Source organism: Phyllostomus hastatus, unplaced genomic scaffold, assembly GCF_019186645.2.
Source record: "Phyllostomus hastatus isolate PE091 unplaced genomic scaffold, TTU_PhHast_1.1 phas_contig_86, whole genome shotgun sequence".
Lineage (NCBI taxonomy): Eukaryota > Metazoa > Chordata > Mammalia > Chiroptera > Phyllostomidae > Phyllostomus > Phyllostomus hastatus.
In genome coordinates, this window is record NW_025333977.1 from 33308000 (window position 1) to 33321038 (window position 13039).

At 36.4% G+C, this 13039-nt stretch overlaps 1 protein-coding gene across 2 annotated transcripts in view; it reads left to right on the plus strand.

Moving 5' to 3' along the window:
- The window catches only part of VPS8 (VPS8 subunit of CORVET complex), a 257614-nt gene that overhangs the window by 143034 nt on the left and 101541 nt on the right, over positions 1 to 13039 (plus strand). For both annotated transcript variants that reach the window (XM_045851634.1, XM_045851635.1), the window contains 2 exons: positions 4807 to 4896; positions 7068 to 7114. In XM_045851634.1, the coding sequence (XP_045707590.1) occupies positions 4807 to 4896; positions 7068 to 7114 (137 nt within the window). The remainder of the gene's footprint in view (positions 1 to 4806; positions 4897 to 7067; positions 7115 to 13039) is intronic.

A 13039-nucleotide genomic window follows, 5' to 3' on the forward strand; every position in this document is an offset into this window, starting at 1 on the left:
ATCTATAGGATTGAGAACATATATATGTTATTTAATGTTACAATATTCCTGCTAACAACAAGATGAATATATCTTGATGAAAGAACCCAAGAAAACCTTCTCCTACTTTGAATTATATCTTCTTTCCTTTAATCATTTTGTATTCTTTTTCCTTTCATCATCCCCTTTAAGTCTCCATAGTTACATTCTGGCTCATTCTTTATTCCACTTAATCTGCGTTACACAGTGGTTTCAGCACATGGACTCCAGACATCCAGAAACGAGGCTGTGTCTCTGCATAATACGAAACGTGATGAACCAATCAATGAGCAAACAAATTGCTCAGCAGAAAACTCAGACTGAAGAAGCAAGAAGTATTTTTGCTGCACAACAATTATTTCTGCTGACTTTTCCCAACATCTGCACATTTTTTACACCTCCAACTTTTTAATATCTCTTAAGACCACGATTTCAAATATATAGACTTTTTGTTGAAGGACTTCCGTGGCTTCATCGGAGCCATGGAATATAAATAAAATCAACATTAATATAATATAAATAAAATCAACATTAAATATGCAGAGGGAAAAGACCTCATGATAAAGCTATCTGACAGTGTTATACGGTGTATAGACTAGTAGTTCTTAACACTTCTGAGGTTATAGACCTCTTTTGAGAATCTAATTAAATATGGAGACCTGTGCATGTATACAGATACATAATTTTGTGTACAATTTCAAGTATCTGCAGATATCCTAAATTATTTTTAGAGTGGGTCTATGGATTACAGATAATCTTCAGCTGGTTTTTCCAATATAAACAAAACATGTTTCGTTAGATTTTTTTTTAGTCCTCACTTGAGGATAGGTTTTTGTTGATTTTAGAAAGAGAGGAAGAGAGGGAGAGAGAAACATTAATTGGTTGCCTCCCACATGTGCCCTGACCAAGGATCGAACTTTCAGCCTTTTGACACTTTCACAAACAGAGCCACCCAGCCAGGACTCATTAGATTTAAAAAAATAGTTTCTTATTTTGAAACATAAAAAGCATGCCAAAAAGTATATAAGGCAAATGTGTGGTTTTGTAAGAAATTAAAAAGCAAACATCTGAGTCCCAGACCAAAAATAGACTTATTTTCAGTGCCTCAGATGGCCTGTATATCCTTTCCTTATCATAGCCCCTGCCTCCCGTAATAGACCCATTATTCTGTCTCCCCCCCTGGTATTTTCTTGGCTTTTTACATTCTGTGACTGCATATGCCTACATCCCTAAAAACTTATGTTTTTCTGAACTTGACGCAAATGAAGTTATACTTTGTATTTTCTTTTTTTCCTCAATATTTTGAGAAGTTTGTACATTTTGTTACATGTAGCTGTGGTCATTTTTATTGCTATATGGTATTTCATTTAACAAGAATATCATAGTTTGTTCTACCATTAGTAGACATTTCAGTTTTTTTTCTAGTTTTTGACCATTAAAAATAATCCACTTATAATCTCCTTATATATGCGTCTGAACACAGCCATATGCGTTTCTCTAGGGCAGCGATTTTCAAACTTTTTCATCTCATGGCACACAAACTATTTACTAACATTCTGTGGCACACCATGAAGTATATGCTATTTTTTGCCAATCTGACAAAAAATAGGTATAATTTTGATTCATCACACCAGACAGTTATGGTTGTGTTGGCTGTTGTCTATTTTTATTTGACAATCTAAGGGAAAAGAGGTCAGTGCCCCTGACTAAATAGTCAGGTACTGCATGTTTCAAAAATGCTTGTGGCCCCCTGGTTAACAACCAGTGCCCTGGGGCAGCGGTTCCCAGTCAGCATTATAGCATAAGCTGAAAGCTTGAGAGAAATGCAGGGTTAGTCTTCACCTCAGACCTACTGGACCATACACTCTGGGAGTGGGACTCAGCAGTATGTTTTAATAACCGCTCCAGGTGCTTTTGAAGCAGGCTAACATTTGGTAATCTCACTGTAGGGTCTATAATTGCCAGTTAATTGGAGGTATATCTTCACCAGATGCCACCTTTGAATGAGATTTTCCATTGGCTCTAAATCCTTGCTAGGCTTCAAAATATTGCAGATCTAGTGAATGTGTAATGATAGTTTAATGTTTTAAATTTACATATCCTTAGTTACTAATGAGATTGATAACTTTTCATGTTTTTTGGCCATTTAAATTTCCTTTATGTGATGTGCCTGTTCAAGTCTTGCTCATTTTTCTATTAGAATGTCTCCTGTACTTAATGATTTGTAGAAGTTCTTTATGTATCCTGCATGGTAGTATTTTTCATTGATAGGTGTTGTGAATATCCTCTGCCCTCTATGGTTCTTTTTAAGAAAAGTTTTTCTTTAAGTAGTCAAAATAATTTTTTCCTTCTACAGTGAAGGAGAAGTCCTCCATATTTTTGTCTAAAAGCTTGTTTTTTTAATCTTTAAGTCTTAAGTTCACCTGAAAAGAGTTTTGTATGTGGGATGAGGTAGGAGTCCAATACATTTTTTAAAATATGGGTGCCCAATTTTCTCAGCATGGTTATTTTAAAGGTTGCCCTCCCCCATTGCTCAGCTGTGCTACTTTGTCCTAAGTGTATCAAGGATTATATGTTTGGTCTGTTCTTCTGTGTCCTTGGTTTATTGTCTTGTCTCTGCATCAGTACCTCACGAGCATTTTAAATATTATTACTTTATAATAAGCCTTGATATCTTTAAAAGAGTATTGGTTATTCTTGGCCTTTTATATGTCCAAATTAACTTTGGAATCAGTTTGTCAACTTCCACCAAAAAAATTGTTTTTCAATCTTAAGACTCTGACAGGGATTACAATAAGCCCTATCATTCATTTTGAATGTAATTGACGTCTTTATGATATTGAATTTTTCAATCTATGACCATATGATGTGATTTTTTATTCAATATTTTTCTATGAAGCTTTGTAATTTTCTCTGCAGAGATTTTCCATCCTTTGTTAGATTTACTGTCACAACTTTATATTTTGGCATACCAATGCTATTAATATTTTTTTTTACTTCCAATATAAGTACAATGTTGACTCTAAGGATTTTATGGAAGTCTTCTATTTCTAGTATCTTAATAGTTTTTTCATGAAAAAACTTTATCACCTTTTCTCCCTTAATACAGTTTTTTGTGGTAAATATTATTGATATTAAACCAGCCTTAACTTCTATGGATAAATGCAACTTGATCCTGATATACTATCCTTTTTATGTATTCTTGAATTTTGTTTTATTTAGGATGTTCATAATTAAGACCTATAATATTCCTTTCCTTTCTCAAATTGCATGTAGATATCAAGATTTTATTAGCCTCATACAATGAGCTGAAGAAGTTTCCTTTTTTAAATTCTCTGTAAGAGGTTAATTAATAATGGCATTTTTCTTCCTTAAATGGTTACTGGAAGTTACAGGTGAATCTGTTTGAGCCTGAAGATTTCCATATGGAAAAATTTTTGGCTCTTCAATACAGGTTTTCTATTACTTATGTCAGTTTATTAAGTTATATTACTCTAGGAATTTATCCATTTTGTCTAAATCTTAAAAAAAATTTTTAGATTAAATTTCTTTTTTTATTTTTTTAATTAAAACACATTTAGATAGTGAATAAAGAACCTAACTTAAGACATAAAACAGTTCACATATACTTAAAGATCACTATGTATAGATCCTTAATCCTTCCCCTCACCTGCCTGTTCCAACTTACCAGATAGTTGCAGATCAGTAGTAATATCCCTTTTCTTATTTGTGATATTGATTAGTTGTGCCTTCTCTGTTTTGAGATGTGTTATATAATAGTAGTATAAACTACAGTTATTTGTGTCAGCTCATTTATTAATATACAAATACTAACACAAAATTGTTAGATATGTCATGAATATTGCAGTCACACTAACTTGTATAATTTTTATTTGACATTATGTGTGTGACCTGTAGTTGGTCTTTGCCCTTTAGCCACGTAACGTGCAATTATAAGGGTAGAATAGTAGGTCACTGAAACCAAGTGAAAAGAGAGTTCAGAGAAGAAGAAGATAGCCCACAGTGTCTAGGAAAGTTTAGGGTGAGGGCAAACTAAAAGTCTTAGATTTGACAGAAGCAGGTATTAACAGTGGTTAATTGGCAGCCATCGTCTTAGTCCCATTTTCGGCTTAATGACCTTAAGTCAATTTCTTCAGATATGTACAGTTTCAAAATCTATCAGTCATCAGAAGTTTTGGAATTCTTAGCCAGAGAAATTGCAACTATGCCTTTTTTTTTTTCCTTCAAGTTATTACTTTAAGCTCAAGGGTAAAATTCAGACAGAGAATTTGAAGAGTTTTTGTTCCTTCTATTCATCTTGCAGATATCATGGCCTAAGTCCGGAGTTTAGTGCCTTCATTTTCCAAGAATTCTGAATTGCCTTTGATATCAATATCTGATTTTCACATGGCACATTTTTAATTTTGCTTATTTACAATGCACCTTTATTTTTTTATTTTTCATTTTGTGTATTTGTGTGTGTGTGCCAAGCACTTTTCTATGCAGTATAAATGTGAAAAACTTATATTCTCACAACCTTGATGTAGTTACTATTTTTTTCAGCCCTCCCACCTCCCTCCTATTTCCACCCCCGCCCCTAGTTTTTGTCCATGTGTCTTTTATAATGTGCTTTTAAATTGAGGCCCTACATTGAGGTCTCCTGAAATACAGTATAGAAGTTCACGAGAACGTTGAGGCAGGTGATCATGCTTCACATCAATGGGGATTCAATTTAAATTAACATTAAAGATTTAACAAAAAGATTTTTATCTTTTTCTTTTGCTGTAGGAACTGGTGTCTCTGAAGCCTTGTAAAGCTGCAGAGCTGGTTGCCACTCACTTTTCTGAACAGATTGAAACAGTCATTGAAAAGCTTCAGGTAAATATTGCAAATGTATATTGGGAAGAAACAGCTAGTGGGGAGACAATTATTGAATATTCACCTAAGAACTTTTGACTGTAGTAATTTCTTCAATTAATAGTCACCATTTAATAGTAGTCTCTACACACACGTGTGTGTTTCGGGAGCAGTTGTGTGATGACCTCTGCATCTGGGAATGTGGATGTCCCTCTTCGGGCATAACACATATTAACATCACACAAACATTTTGGGGACTATAACCTGTCCCTGTTCTAGAAATTGTAAGACACAGAAGATCCGTTCCCTACCCACCCCCCATTTTCTTTTACTATAGGAACTACAGTTTATGTACAGTTTCTTATTTGTTTCTTTGTTTGTTTGTTTGTTTTTAATGTACCTACTGTGGGCCAAAAACATTAAGTGCTGAGGATACACAAAATATATAAATATATCCCTGTGTTAAATGAAGAAGACAAGCCAGAGGATGACTGTAGAATAGTTTGACTTAAATGATAACAGAGCACTGCCCAGGATACTGAGGAAATACATGGAGGGTCATCCAGTCCATTCTAGTGAGGGGGAAACAGGAGGCCAGTTCTAAAACTCCTTTCAACCCACAGAGCTTCTTACCCCCTTTAAAAGTCAGCAATTCTGCCCTGGCTGAGTAGCTCAGTTGATTACAGCTTCATCCCCATAGGCCAAGGTTGCTGGGTCAACCTTTGGTCAGGGCACACACAGGAAGCAACCAATGAATGCATAAATAAGGGCAACAACAAACTGATGTTTCTGTCTCTGTCTCTCCCCTCTTCCCTCCCTCTCTCTCTCCCTTCTCTTTCTCTTAAAAAAAAATCAGTAAGTAAAAATAGAGGAAAGCAATCCTGGTGAATCTTCTCACCTATAGTGTTGTTATTGTTGTTTAAAAGGTAAGATTACCCACAGCAGGATTTTCTTTTTCCCATAGTCTCTAAAGATATTTAGAGGCAGAGAGGCCAGGTAAAATGAATATATGTAATGTCATTCATTAGGCAATTATATAAAAACTGAAAATGTCATGGATTTTTTTAAAAGGTGGCTATTCGATTGTCAACTGTTGCTTTTAAAGAAATAAAGTATTTTTCTATTGCAGAGTTTTATTGATTGTGCAAGGCAATATCCCACACACATTTTATAGAGTACCTTTATTTTCAATGACAAGAAATATGCCTTTGATCTATTGTTTTCAGAATTCTTGAAATGACAAATAACCCAGAATATTAAGTTATAACCAGAAGGAAAGTCAGGTAAAATAAAACAAAGTGATAGGCCAGGGAAAAGGTAAAAAAAATCAAAGCCTGATAAATATACTAAACATGTCATATTCTAAATTACATGAATCCTTTTTAGTTTTGAGAGTCCCTACTTTTTAATAGGTGAAGTTTGAATGTGTCAAAAAAATGAAGAAAAAGGAAAAACTAAACTATAATAATTCCTGTTTAGCTTTCCTCAGAACTTAGGAGCATTTACATTTATATAGTATTCTAGGGTTTATCTTAGTTACTTTTCATCTGTACCCTGTACACAGGGCAGAGAAGATATTGCTGTTCTTTTTTAAATAAGTAAACTGAATTGCTATGTCAGTGATTTACACAAAGTCACATAGCTCATAAATGGAGGAAACAGAACCCAGATTTCATGGCATATTAATTGCTAACATGTTGCAGTTTGCCATCTCTTCTGGGGTTAATTATATTGGGGGGTTCATGAGCTTTTCTGGTGGTGGTTGTTAGTTGGGCCTCCGACTCTCGCCCTACCTACTTACCTATCTCACAGTAGGCCGTTGCCTCAGGAAGGACCAGGTGAGGCCGTGTGAACCCGTCAGTACAGCCAGATTCACTCTGAGCACGGCAGCTCAGAGCACCAGTCATTCCGAGCATCCTTGTGTTAGACCTGCTCTGGGATTTGTCTTGGAAAAGGGCATTTTTTGTTTTTGCTTGTTTTTGTTTTTGTAATGAATATGTGACAGTGATTAGAATTACTGAGAGGAAATCATCTCCAAATGATTCTTAAAATTTCTTAGATCTGTGTAGAGGGCTGAATGGGAATAATTGTATGCATGTGTGCACTTTTAAGGGACATTTTAGAGTCATTCTTTACCATGGCATAGTTTGAAGAATTTGTTTTAATATTTTTTTTATTGTTTTTCTAACCAGAACCAGGTTTTGCTTTTCAAATTTTTGCAGAGTCTTCTAGACCCAAGGTATGTTGATAACTTTGGTTGTTCATAATACATAGATTAGAAATCAAAGAAAATACATTGAAGTTAAGAAACTGGTCCACAGTATCCAAATAATATGCTCAACTCCTGATTTTTAGTATTAGTGGGAGTAGCAGTTACATAAATTATACCAAAATACATAATTTAAAAATAGATTATATCTTAAAGGAATACTTTTCATTTGAACATAAAGATACATGGTAAGTTAATAAAATAAGTCAAACAAAATAATGAAGTCATACCATGAGGACATGTCTCACGAAGACTGGATAACCAGCTAGCTTCCTCTTTGTCTACTAGCTTGACCCCTCCCTGCTCCTTACTCCATGCTGCAGGTTAATGGTTTTAGGCCTCAAGGTGTACACCTCATCACAGCCCATCTCTAAGCGTCTTACCTTTTAAAGTCTCATTTGAAGTATTTAGTTTTAAATAACTGTTCCTGGCAGTGTACGAAGGAAAGTTTGAATGTTTTTTAAGTGCTACTTATTGGTACTCATCAGATAAAAACTAGCCCAAGGAGATGATGAAATTAGTTATAGCTTTGTAAGCAAAGCAGCTCTCGTGTGAGATCTTAACACTTTGTGTGACTACATGGAGTACATTGGGAGTTGAGGGCAATAACATTTAATATACTCTGAGACAATCATTCTTAACCAGAAGTGTGTGTCAGAATTACCTAAGAAAGTTAAAAATATGTAGATGCTTGGGCCCAACCCCACACAGTCACTGTGGGTGGGGATATTTTCAATGTACACCTACAACTAAGCATCGCTGGCTTAAGTGTAATAGTCCAGGATGCAACAGCTTTCACCTCAGACATATAAACCTTTAAGTTACATTATAATGTACACCAGCCATTGAAAATAGCCATTTACTCAAGTGATTATAATATCAGTCTTGGTTATTCCAGTATTCTCTGCTATTTTTAAATATCAAAATACCAGTGATTTGGTTGATTGCAACAATTTTTTTTGAAGTCCCAGTCATTTAAACTTTGAGTAGTCTCTGCCACATTTGAATTTAGAGTCATGTTCAGATGTTTAGAAAAGCAGTCTGAATACATTTTCTCCTGTACCCCAGTTTAAGACCTCTTCAAAATATCTGTCTTAATTCCCTGTTCTCAGAATATTACTGAAGCTAGGAAGAAATTTTTTTAAAAAATTCTATTAATCATTTGTATTTCTCTGAGAGCCAGTTGGAGCCCTGGTCTACTCCTAGAATTCACTGATGGAGATATCGCAGAATTGGAGTTGGGGGTTAGGAGGGAAGGAAAAGGATGGGAAGAGCTGGGGAGAAGACAGGGAAGGCCAGAGGGCTGAGCTAGTGGAAGAGGAAGGAGGCACTGTGCCTCAGTTCCCAGCCTTTCTCGGGAGGCTGAGTGCCCCATAATTCCTGCTGTGTCCTCTCCTGTGTTTCCTCAGGTGTCAGATATGTTCTCTTCGGGTCTGACTCCTCCTCTCCTAGGATCCTTTATTTTAACCAAGTTCTTTTCCCCAACCATCCTACCTGGAGACGCTCAAGCTGGAAGGACATAAAGGTTCAGCTTTGAACTTGTCCTTTTCTCACGTGAAACAAAAGTATAGAAGCCAGTGGTGACCCAATCTTACTTTTTTTAAATAAAAAATACGAATATTAGGTATTATAAATATATAGTCATTTGTGCTGATCTTGCAATAACTCTGTAACTTAAACTTCACAGTAATAAGCACATCACATCACAAAAGTTTCAGGGGTCTTCCATGAAAAATCTTGCTGTTATTACCTACACCTAGATCTGAAAGAGGTTAATTAGGTAGGCTCTTTAAGAGTACTGTGAAAGTTGTTTTGTTCACTAGTAAACCACAAATAATTTTACATTTACTCAGTACACTTTCTCTCCCTGAATTAAACCTAACCCAGGATAATTACTCTAAATTAACTTGTCACACATTCTTTCTCACTGGAGGACATTTTTTCGTGGCTTTTAGAGAGGAAGGGAGAGAGAGCAGCATCAATTGGTTGCCTTTCCTTATATGCCTGGAGCAGGGATTGAACCTGCAACCTAAGCATGTGCCGTGACTAGGAATCAAACCTGCAACCCTTTGGTTAACAGACAATGCTCCAACCAACGAGCCAAATATTCCAGGGCTATTAAGATCATTTTAAATGATAGTTCTCAGAGTAACCCATAAAAGTCTGTTTAACCTGCAATGTAAATACATAATTATGTGTGTGTGTATGTATATATATGCACACACATACACACATTCAATTTACATTGAGTGTATATAATACTATATATATTTACATTGAGGGTTAAAGGCAGGGGTGGAGGAGAAAAATATTTTCCTTTTAGGTTCTTGGCTGGGCCTCTGTATAAAAGACAGATTAAGAAGAGAAAAGTATACAAACTTACTTAAAGTTTTACATGACACAGGAGCCTCCTAATGAAGGACCTGAAGAAGCAGTTAAACTGGAGTGTTTTGCTAGATGAAGAGTAGAAAGTTATGGAAAAATGGGATAGGACCAAAGGACATGAGCTAAGGATGATATACTGGGAAAACTGAGCAAGGCCTGTTTGTTTGGAGTCCTCTCAGTGTTCATCTATCTTCAGGGATAAGGATGCTCATTTCCTCCAGGTATAGGGAGAGCACTCTCACATGAAAGTTTTATAATCTGCTTGGGGTGAAGGAGGAAGGTCAGGGAGTCTTTTCTGCACCTGCCATTTCTCAGATCCTTTTAGTTTGAAATACTCATTATGCCAAGGTACCATATTTTGGGGTAGCATATCCTGAACTCTGTCACCAGTGATATACAGAATTCTGGATTGAGGGAGAGGACCAAGGTTAAGAAGCCTGAGTGCAGATGAGCTAAGAACGAGTACCTTCTGGAGCTAGCCTTAGACACAGTTTTGATTATAGAAAGTGTATCTTTGATGTCCTTTGAACCCTGCCTCCGCCCAGGGGTGCAGGGTACACAGACTGCCTCAGGCTCTCCACTTGATAAGCACACTCAGTTGTATTGTTCCTAAGTATATCGATTTTTTAAAAGCCCAATCAAAACTCAAATTTCTTTGTCAACTTCTGTATTATGACACTTTTACAGTGAGAGTGCCCAAGTAACATATAAATACAATTAAGCATACACACTGATGAAAAAATACTTTTCTAGGACCCACTGACCTCCAGGGTAAGAAGACAGCAGGTAGTGTAGACTAGTTTACATTAGGCTCTGAATGACTGATTTCCCATCCCAGTTTAGCTTTTTAAAATGGGTGTGCTAGTTAGAACAACAATTTTAAAAAATGGGTATGCTTGTTGATTAACCTGAAGTAAAGGATTAGATCAGAGTCTTGTCAGGTACTGGGAAAACTGAAGTGGGAAACTAGGGGAGTACAGTATGGAAAAATGTATTTAGTGTTGATATAAGAACATCCAAACCTGTGGAGAATTTTTATGAGTTTATTTGAGCCAGAACTGATGTCAGGTGCCTCGAAGCAGGATCTCAAGGGCTTCAGTGAATGACAGTTTTGCACGTCTTTTTATACATTTGGAATAAAGGAGGAAACTATAAGGAAAATTATATGAAAGAGGGAAAAAGCAAGGTGGGGACATCTCTGATTGGATTACAGGATCAATAACAAGATTGGGTGCTCCCTGGAAGGTAGTTACACCTCCCTTGGGGGTGATTACTGTGGCATTTCAAAGGTGTGGAGAGGTTATAGGCCTGGAGCGTGACTACCCACCATGATCTCCCTAGGAATTTATGATCAGATCACCCTGTGAGGTTACTTTCAGGCTCTTGAACTAATCAGATTTCTTAGAGAAGCCGTTTTTCATTCACAGCAGGGACAAAAGGACATCAAGAATAAATAGACTGGCCCTGCCTAGCAGTTTTCTCTGGCAGACGACTTGAGACTATTTTTGCCTTTCATTCTTCCCTTTTTGTTCTTCTTAAGCAATAGAATATTTTTAAACATCCAGGTTTATCCTCCTCATGAAACTCTTATGGAAGCATTCTGGAGAGCAGAGCAAACAAAAGAAAGCAGTTACTTTGAGATGGGGACTGCTTGTGTGTCATAACAGAATATTGCTTTTTTCTGTTCTTGCCCCCCCCCAAAACTGAGTTAATAGCACCATCATTCTTGTGTATATATAGTTTATGCAATTTTTTTTAAATATTTTATTTATTTTATTTTTAGAGAGGGAAGGGAGGGAGATAGAGAGAGAGAGAGAGAAACATCCATGTGCGGTTGCTGGGGGTCATGGCCTGCAACCCAGGAATGTACCCTGGCTGGGAATCGAACCTGGGACACTTTGGTTCCCAGCCCGCGCTCAATCCACTGAGCAGTTTATGCAATTTTGATTTAGCATATTACATGTATTCATTGAGTTAAAATTTTTTAAGATTTTATTTATTTTCAGAAAGAGGGAAAGGGAGGGAGAGAAACATCTATGTATGAGAGAAACAATCAGCTGCTTCTCACACACCCTGAACTGGGGACCTGGCCTGCAACCCAGACACGTGCTCTGACCAGGAATCAAACCAGCAACCTTTTGGTTTGCAGGCCTGCATTCAGTCCACAGAGCTACACCAGCCTGGGCAAATCAGCTGTTTTTGAAAGGGTAGCTCTTTATTTTGTCAACAGTATTTTTAAAGGAACAAACCATCTAGTTGAATTCTTATGTATACCGGATTTCTATTTTCTTTATTCAATTTCTTTAAGTTATCTTTGCTATGTAAATGATGTCCTCAGTAGAATTAATTGACCTACAAAGATATTGGAGACATCTGTATGTAGAAAGATTAGATAGTTTTGAGGGGAGGAGGTGGGGGTTTAATCCTTTAGTGGCAAATTGTTTTCCTGAATTGAGGCCAGAGTTTGGGAGAGAAAGGATTTGCATATTCCTCTAAATCCCTTCTCTGGGACAGCTGCTACATGAGCTCCCCCCCCACCACCACCACCTCCCCGCTCCCTGTGTGCCTTCCTGCTGGCCAAGAATTCTCACAGGAGTTCTGACATATGTACATCCAGATGCAGGTCTTTTCTGCACTGGGAATGCTTGAAGGTTAATACAAAAAGATGCTAATGGTTTTTGTGAGGCTATAAGTTTCATAAAAATAAGGAGAATGTTCAGGTACATTTATATTCACAGTTTTTTCCTCAGTATGATTTTCTTGGTAATGTCAAATTAGCCTTTGTTAACAATGTCCTGGAGGTTTCTGAAATATATGGTATAATTTTCTCATAGGAGAAAAACCCACAAAAAAGTCAGATTATATTTCTAAGTCTTTAATCAAAATAAAGTAAAAATTGAACATTGCTAAGTGAATGAGTGTCTTTGCCAAGGAGCAAAACATGGATTACGGAAATGGTTAGGCTTTGGATTTAAGTTGAATCTGTTGGTGCTTCTGTACATAATTTTGAAGGGACATTTTAAGATACTGACACAGTCAGTGTCCAAATAATATATATCAAAGTTAAAATTTAAAACTAGAACGTTATATGTATCTGTGTACTTTGACATATAAAAATACCTTTCTGCTTTAATGAGTGGCTATCAACTTGACCAGGCCTACCACCAGATATTGTGTCTTTGCTTAGTGCAGTACTTTGCCAGCAGCTCAAATTCAGTCTTTTGACTTCTAATATACCATTGTCTCCTAATCTCCAGACCTGATAGAGAGGTAGGCAGATAGATGGATAGGTAGAAAATAGCTTACATGCCTTGTTCTCTCTCTTTATTCATAATTCTTTATCATGATGTTATTATCTGCTGATTACTATGTGAGAGTTTGAAATGGCTCAAAATCATACCTTTAAATACAAACCTGTTTTTTTTCCTTTATTTTCTCTCTTAGCAAATGGCATATCTGCCCATTTATTTCACTTAACAATTTACTGAGTAAATACAGCATACTAAGCAC